This window comes from Arachis ipaensis, chromosome B06 (genome assembly GCF_000816755.2).
Source record: "Arachis ipaensis cultivar K30076 chromosome B06, Araip1.1, whole genome shotgun sequence".
NCBI classification, from domain to species: Eukaryota; Viridiplantae; Streptophyta; class Magnoliopsida; order Fabales; family Fabaceae; genus Arachis; species Arachis ipaensis.
In genome coordinates this window covers 129,228,626-129,237,144 of record NC_029790.2, presented here as the reverse complement: position 1 = coordinate 129,237,144, position 8,519 = coordinate 129,228,626, and the positions used below count along the sequence as shown (strand labels likewise).

The following is an 8,519-nucleotide window of genomic DNA, read 5'->3' as shown; positions in this document are numbered from 1 at the left end:
GATCGCACCCATCCAAATCATGACCTTATCCCACAAAACGTGATAGAATTAGGAACAAATTCTCCCCAAATCTCCAACCACCAAAGGTTATAAATAATGGGATATATAGAACTTCTTGCAAGTATCGTTTTTAATCCTAATTTTTGTATCTCTTAGATCTTAGACGGACTTGAAGTCGAAATCTTTGTACGTACATCATTCCCATCCGACTCCGGGTCAACGGCTGACTGGTGGCTCCCCGATCATCCTCATGTTTCACCACCATGAGTAGTTCTTGACTAGAACAACAATCAATTCATTAGACGCTTAAATTTGAGACTAAATTAAACAAAATTCCAACCCTAAGCCATCTACTCCCTCGTCATCTTCTTCCTTCTATGAGATTTGCAACAAAGACAATCATCACAAAGTAGACACTCTATCAACCAACACCTCCATAACGATTGATTTTAGAGTATTTATTTAATTAGTTTTTAAACAATTTTGAAGTGAACATCTTAGTCTCCAACAATTATAATTGGTCTTCAATGTTTTTTGGCATCAGATAAATTGATCTATTTTAATACGGCTCCATTAAGCACAAACGAAATATTCTGATGTGTCATATCAAGTTGGTGACTTGCCAATTAATCGCTACATGTTTAATTAGGATAAATTAATCCCCTTAAAAAATTATTTATCAGATAAATAGATCTCTAAAGAAATTATATATCAAGCAAATAGGTCCCTAATCATTTCATTTAACAGTCACCTAAACCCTTTCATTTTCCCAAAACCAAATTTTATACACATAAAAATCGAATACTACTTTATAATTGTTTGCCTTACACAAACATAATGACAGATATGCAATTATCCTCATAAGACTACAAATATAATAACAACAATATAAACATAAACAATACAAATATGATCACAATAATACAAATATATTTAGGCTATATTAAAATTCTCTGGCACAAATATCTTTTTTTGTTACACATCTCTCTAATTTCAGTGTCTTCGTATATAGGATGTAGGCCTAAGAGTTTTTGGATCATACCAATACATTTTTTTATATGCATGATAGCCAAGCTATGAAGTAGTATTGGATTTATGTGTATAAAATCTAGTTTCAAAAAGATGGAAGGGTTTAACTAACTGTTAAATGAAATGATTAGAGACTTATCTGTCTGATACATGATTTTCTTGAGAATCTATCTGCTTGATAAATGATTTACTTAAGGGGGATCAATTTATTTTAATTTAACACTAACGCTTAACGGATGAGTCATCAAGCAGATAAGATTTTATACACATAAATCCTGTTTTAGTGCTTAATGGAGTGGTATCAAAAAGGACAAATTCATCTAATTTTTAAGGACCAATTTAAATAAATACTCTTGATTTTATTCTTTTATCAATAACATTATCCTAAATTCCAACCCTAAATCCATGTACCATTAGTTTACAACGGTGAAATCAGTTTCTAAATTCTCTATTTGATGAGCAAACTATAGCCGCGCGCCAATTCTTGTGGAGTTATAACTTCTTTCTGAAAATGACAAAAATAAACTTCATGTAGATTCTCTCCAATGTGGCTAAAGCTTCTCGTGTCATGTTGTAAGCTCTCTCAAGTTTGGATTGCATTATCTTTATCATCAACCCACATAAAAAAAAAAATTCCATGACTTATCAATCTTAAAATATAGCAACATCTCATCTCAACAAAATCATAAAAACAATAATTAACATGTTTAGGAGTTTGGTGGATAAAGAAACTCAAATCATAATTTCAACATCCACATAACCGTCGTCGTCTTTAGTTAGATGACTCTTTATATTGGGTCTTTATTTAAGTGCTGTTAAATAATAATTTAATTAACAAATGTTTATATAATAAAATTTTGAAATTATTAAGAACAACAATTGATAGAGAGGAAATGAGCAGGAGCAACGGTCAATGGCACTAGAATAATAACTAACTATAGATAAAATTATGAGTGAAAGCTAACATGTAAAACAAATAAAAAAATTAAAAAAGTCCAAATTTAAAGTAACCACAAATTATGATTATCCCTAAAAATATACACTCATACACCCTCCTTGTTTGATCATACAAACCATGCATGCTTAACCATTCACAACCTCCTCCAAATAGTTTGTAGATAGAGGTTCATAGTTCACCAATTCCAACATTCATGTTTGAACCCTTCAATTACACCCATGTAACACTATATAAAAACCACAAGTTTTTCCATTTTCGTCATCCTCGGTTTTGCTAGTACTCTCCAAAAAATAAAAAATAACAAAAAAAAATTAACAAAAAACCAAAAACAAAAAGAAAAAAAAAATGAGTTTCAAAAGTGCATTGTTTCCACACTTGGCACTTCTTATCCTATTCTTTTCTGCCTCACATGCATTTGACATTGCACAAATGCTATCACAATATCCAGAGTTTTCATCATTCAAGAAACTCCTAACGGATACAAAGATTGTGGACCAAATCAACAGCCGGAAAAGCGTGACGGTGATGGTGATGGACAACGCTGCTATGAGCGCCGTAGCCGGAAAGTCACCAGATACCATCAAGGCGATCCTGATGACTCACGTGATTCTTGATTATTACGACGAAAGGAAGCTTATGTTAGCGCAAGGCAGCAATGTTTTACTCACCACGCTTTATCAAACCACAGGGCTTGCCGTAAACAATCAAGGATTCATCAAGGTAGCCCTTGTCGGCGAAGGCGAAATCGCCTTCGGCTGCGCGGCACCTGGCTCCCCCTTAGATGTCAAGCTTGTTCAAACTGTAACCACCCAACCCTACGACATCTCAATTCTTCAGGTTACAAAACCTATTATATGGCTTGGCCAAGATGCTGCGAAACCCGGTGGATCTCAGGGACCAAATGCTACAGCGGCAACAGGAACAGGTTCAGTCGCAACCAAACCAGTACCTTCACAAGGTGCTGCAACTTCACCGATTCCGGCACAGGGAGGAGGAGCTTCATCAAGTGCAGTAAAACCAGCATCTTCACAAGGAGCATCTTCACCGATTCCATCACAAGGCGCAAATGCACCCAAAGGAGCAGCTTCAGGGACTACAAAGCCGATTCCGATTCCTCCACAAGCTGCAACTCCGGCCGCCGCGGGAACAAAACCGGTGCCTTCAAGTACAGGACATGGAGCAAATGCGTCTAGTTCGGCCAACGGAACCGCTGTGAATCCAGTGCCTTCAACTGCAAATTCCTCCACATCTGCTGCTCCTACAAAAAGCGGTGGAAATGCACCAAGCCCGGCTCAAGGGCGCGGCGGAAATGCACCAAGTCCGGCACAAGGAAGATCATCGTCAACCTCACCACCATCGTCTTCACCAGGTGCAAGTTCACCAAGTGGAGCAGGCGGTGGTGGTGGTTCGAGTGGTGTGTCACCATCACCGGGTTCAGCAAGTTCAATCGCACCAACACCGGTGGCTGTTTCACCTTCTGGAGACACCATTAACCCAGCTGCACCGAATGCAGGGCCAACATCAAATGCAGGAGCACCTGATTCATCGGGTATTTCTCCGGGTCCAGCCATTGATGGTCCTACAGCAATAAGCCCTTCAGATGCTGCTGCAGACGCACCTCCTTCTTTTGGTAGTTCTTCACGCACCAAGATTAGTTTGTTTGGTGCGGTTATTACGGGTTTTGCTTCTCTTTTCGTAGTTTTGTAAATTTATTCTAATTAACGTACGCGCTACTAGAAGAAGGTCATGGATGAAGATGAGGATCATCCGTTTGAAGGCAGAAACAAGTTAGGATTATGTTAATTAAACTCGTGCTTAGTATTTGTGGGGAGTACATGTAGAAAAACAATTACTTTCTTTTTTTCCCTTTTTTTTTTGAATTTTCGGAATAAAGCATCCCTTCGTTTTCTACGTTTTTATGTGCGATGATGACTAGTTTGTTCATTTTCTCAAATCAATTTGAGATTTTACATGATAATGTACATAAATTCTTCTTGATTTCACTTGTTAATTAGAACAAGAAAGCTTTGAAATTTGAGATGCAAATGAGAGTGTTGTAAATTGTATAATATGTTCAGTGTAATATCATTTTTTTTTTAAAAAAAAAAACATATTTATTATGTAGTAATATTTCTCGGTTACTCCTGTATAAAAAAGGTTATTGGAGAAGATTATTGCCATATCCTTTACATGGCTGATGCTACACCTATTTTATTGTTACTTCTAAAATGTTCATTTATATTTAAATTGATTATTGATCACTTTGTGTTGGACATTTTAAATGATAGAATTATAATTCAATTCCATCGAAAAATGAATTCCTACAAAAATAGAATTCAATTCTTTAGTTTGGAACAACTAACTCATTTAATGAGATAGAATTGAATTCCATTGTTTGGAATGACTTGTTGATGAATTACATTATTTCTCTAAGATATTTTTATCCTTCAATAAATATTAAGTATAATTTTATTTATCAATTAAATTAGATAATATAATTATATAAATCACTTATAAGTAAAATTGGTCTAACACAACCTTATCAATTAGATCCATCTCATCCATAAAATCATGATAGGTGGAATTTTTTTAAAAATGAGAAATTTAAATTATTTAAAAAAAAAATCAACATCTCATAACTTTTTCATTTTTTTTTCTATAATCTTATTTGTGTGCATATGACACTCATTTGATATGATCATGTTTTTGTTAAAAAACAATAAAATAAAAAATGAGATAACCCCATAAGCCATAAACATAACAAAATTTAATTTAAAACAAAATACTCATAATCCATATCAATAAATCAACCTCACATGACCCTTGTAGGAAGAACTGACATCACCACAACCGAGTTAACCTCCACTCCTTCCTCCACCATCCACCTCACATATTCCAACGCCTCCCTCTGCAGCCTGTTATGCACAAAATCCGCCACCATTGCTCCCCAAACCACAACATCCCTGCTGGGAATTTCGTCAAACACGCGGCGCGCAAGATTGATCCTCCCACACTTGAAGTATAAATCAATCAAACTTGTCCTAATAATTGAACTATCAACCAAACCATTCTTGATCAACAACCCATGAGCTTTGAGGCCCTGGAAAAGGGCAGGTGCACCGGCGAAACTCTTAATCACAGTGGTGAAAGTATACACATTTAACTTAACACCCAATGCCCTCATCTCAGTATAAGCTTTAAGCACATCAAGGTAGTGCTTTCTACCCGCAATCACAGACCCTCTTAACAACGCATTCCATGGGTACACACTGTTACAGGGTAACTCGTTAAAGATTTGTTTGGCTTCTTCCAAAGCGCCGCAAGAGGTGTACATGTGAACAAGCTTCGTTCGCAAAAATTCGTTGTTTTCGAAGCCGTTGATTCGGATATGGACGTGGACTTCTCTACCATGTTGTAGCGACTTGGTGCGAATGCAGGCGGTGATGAGAACGGAGAAAGTGGTGGCGTTGACAGGGATTCCCTGTTGGTCAACGTAATCGAGAATGGTAAGTGCTTCTTTGAGTTTGTCTTGGCGCGCGAATCGTTTGATGTCTTTGTAGATGGAGCGTGGATTTTTTGTGTGGATGGGTAAGGAGGATGGAAATGCATCTTTCTCTTTGAAATATTTCAGCTTCTTGTAGTGGTGGTGATGGTGATGGCGGTGGTTCTTGGTGGTGGGGAATTGGGACGGCTCTGTTGTGTGGTGGGGTTTCTTTGGGAGTGGTGGTTTGAAGTTGAAGAGTTGGAAGGTGATTTTGGTGTTGGAGGATGGCGAAGGTGATGTGAGATTTGGAGGGAACGAGTGAAGTTGGAGGGAGAGAGAGGCTGCCATGGTTGAAAAGGGATTATGGAATATTATAATTTGGACAGGGGTATTTTTGATATTGCACAGTTTAAGTGAGATTTAGGTGAGAATTGATTTTGAAATCAGACCAAAGTAGGTCTAATTTGTAAATGGGGGTAAAATGAGAATTGGAATTCTCCCTGGAATTCAATATCATATTTTTTTTCTATTCCAAAGTAAGGAATAGAATTTAATTCATCTATGATTTCAAATCAGATGCATTTCAAACAGGCTGTTAAGAAAAATTTTGAACTTTGAAAGAGAAGGTATTTCTCATTAAGTTTATAATATGGAGTATTTGAAAATTGAAGTATAATTAATTAATGATGTGCGTGATATTGGTAATTAATGGGATCGCACTAACTAAGGTCTAAGGCGATTATTAAGCATGTGGACAAACTTTCTTTCCTTTTTATTCTGGTGTTTGAATAAAATTTATTTAAGATTAATTATTTTCATCTTCTTAGAATTTTCGATGATAATAATAATTTCAGAGAATAATTTGTTAGTACTTCGACCAACAGGATCAATAGAGACGTTGAAATCGAGAGATGAAAACCATACAAAAAGTTTCGATTCGCTTAGGTTTGTTGAAAGATGAGGTCAACAAGTTGAATATCGAGATTGACTGGGAGATATGCAAACGGTAGTTATTTGGATTTGCATTTAGCAGGAACAGTTATTTTTTAACTCTTCGCGGGGTGACACTTGGCAAAATGGGATTAATCAGCTTGTTCTATAAATTAAGAAGGTTTAGAAGCATCATGGGGTTGGAATTCATTTTAGAAAATACTCACGCACACTCACATCCCAGTAATTTTCTGAGTCTGTCTCGAGTTTCTTTTTTACAGGATTCCTTCCATGTTTTTACTTTTCATTTAAAATTTCTTGTAATTTTTCTTTTCTGCAATTTACTCTTTCTTTGCAAGTTCTTTTCTCTTTAAATTTATGTACTTTCTTTTGAATTTAAAGTCCTTCGACTATGTTGGAGGAATTTTATTGCTTTCTTTAAAATTCAAGTTCTTTATTTCGTTTTCTATAATTTTAAATTCAAGCAATTCAATTTTCAGATTACATTTCAAGTTTTCTTTCGTATAACTTGTTTAAAAATGGAGTCTTTGGTGCAATTTTCGAGACTCGTATCTATAAAAGAGGAGTAGATTTCGCTTTTAGAATCTAGATATCGAACTAATTCATATTTACAAAAGATCTGTATAACAAATTGCACGCCCGGTGAGACAATTTTTACGAAATTGTGTCAAAGATTTTTTCATTGTGGTCTTGTTTTAGTGCATGCAACTTCGGTACGGGAGAATTATTAATATGGCTGAAGAAGTTTCCAACAGTAATTTAGAATCTTCAAATAATAATATTCCTATTGTTATAGCCCAAACTTTTGCAAGTTTAATAACAATTGCAGAAGGAGTTATTCAAAATCCTGTTTCTGGAGAAAATGTTGCGGTTAATAATGCAACTGTTGGAGGAAGTGAGTGTAGTCCAAGTCCCAAAATTGCTCTAACTCCAGTGCAACTGCCAGTAACCGCAGGTTAGCTTCCTTTTGGTCTTCCTCCCGATTACACTCCTCCTATGAGAAATTTTGCACCCCTAGTTCGATTTGGGAATGTAACAAGTGCAGTTAATAATCAACCTAGTTTTTCTCATTCTGAAATAAATCGAGAGTATCATGCTGGTTCAACTTCAAATAATTCGGGGTTTGTGGCTACTTTTCGACAACATATCGATGAGAGTCATCATGACTTAGTCAATTTGTTAACTCAATAAATGGCTACCATTTTGAATGCAAAAATGGCCAATAACAAAATTAAATATGAGCGTTTGACTAGACAAGTCGAACGAATTGCTCAAATTGTCGATTATAATGAGGTTCAACCCATAATCAGAATTTCGGGATGAATCCCAAAAATTTGGGTATAGGACAAGGGAACCTACATGTTAATCCCAATGAAGATGAGGTTGTGCCTCATATAGTTCAACGTAATCAGAATGCTGATGAAGTGTTACACAGGGTACGTGCTAATCAGCGTGGAGATCATTATCAAATGATTATAATTGTCAAAAATGTGCTTAATCGAGTAGGCATCAAGGTAGAATTTATTAATCGGTCTTATTTTGTGTCGGCTTTCCCTGCTGAAGTACAAACGGTTGAAGTGCCAAGAGGTGTAAAGAATCCTAAGATTGTCACTAAGTTTGCCGGGGAAGTAGAAAAATCGACTATTGAGCATATTGCTTGATACATGGTCGAAATAGAAAATTTGGCAAATGATGAAAATTTGAAAATGAAATTTTCCCTTCTTCATTAACAAAACATGCTTTCACTTGGTTTTCAAACTTAAGGCCTGATTTGATTTTAACATGGGCGCAATTAGAAAATGCTTTCGATGTCCAGTTTTATAAGGGAGAATAGAATGTCACCATAGCTGACTTGGTTGCTATCAAACATGAAGTAAATGAATCGATTGATGATTTTATGATTTGATTCAAAAATGCACGTAATTGTTGCTATATGACATTTCCTGAGAGTGAGGTAGTCAAAATTGCAACTATGAGTTTAGGTTTTTATATGCGTAAAAAATTGTTGAATGTTCGTATTCCCAATTTGGCTCATTTGGCTGAGAGGGTCCGACAAGTTGAGTTGCTTAAAATGAAAAAAGCAGCATTTAAAAATGA

At 35.8% G+C, this 8,519-nt stretch overlaps 2 protein-coding genes across 2 annotated transcripts; one reads left to right on the top strand and one right to left on the bottom strand.

The window, feature by feature from the left end:
• LOC107647509 (fasciclin-like arabinogalactan protein 14) lies at nucleotides 2,209-3,847 on the top strand. The gene has a single exon (XM_021105120.1). The coding sequence runs from the start codon at nucleotides 2,333-2,335 to the stop codon at nucleotides 3,692-3,694; it is 1,362 nt and encodes a 453-aa protein (XP_020960779.1). The 5' UTR covers nucleotides 2,209-2,332; the 3' UTR covers nucleotides 3,695-3,847.
• Nucleotides 4,626-5,839, bottom strand: LOC107647510 (pentatricopeptide repeat-containing protein At1g71460, chloroplastic-like). Its single transcript, XM_016351581.2, has one exon. The coding sequence runs from the start codon at nucleotides 5,817-5,819 to the stop codon at nucleotides 4,800-4,802; it is 1,020 nt and encodes a 339-aa protein (XP_016207067.1). The 5' UTR covers nucleotides 5,820-5,839; the 3' UTR covers nucleotides 4,626-4,799.

What these genes read in the sequence shown, in the direction of transcription:
- LOC107647510 (XM_016351581.2), bottom strand. Translation starts at nt 5,819, where the DNA reads ATGGCAGCCTCTCTCTCCCTCCAACTTCACTCGTTCCCTCCAAATCTC.
- LOC107647509 (XM_021105120.1), top strand. Translation starts at nt 2,333, where the DNA reads ATGAGTTTCAAAAGTGCATTGTTTCCACACTTGGCACTTCTTATCCTA.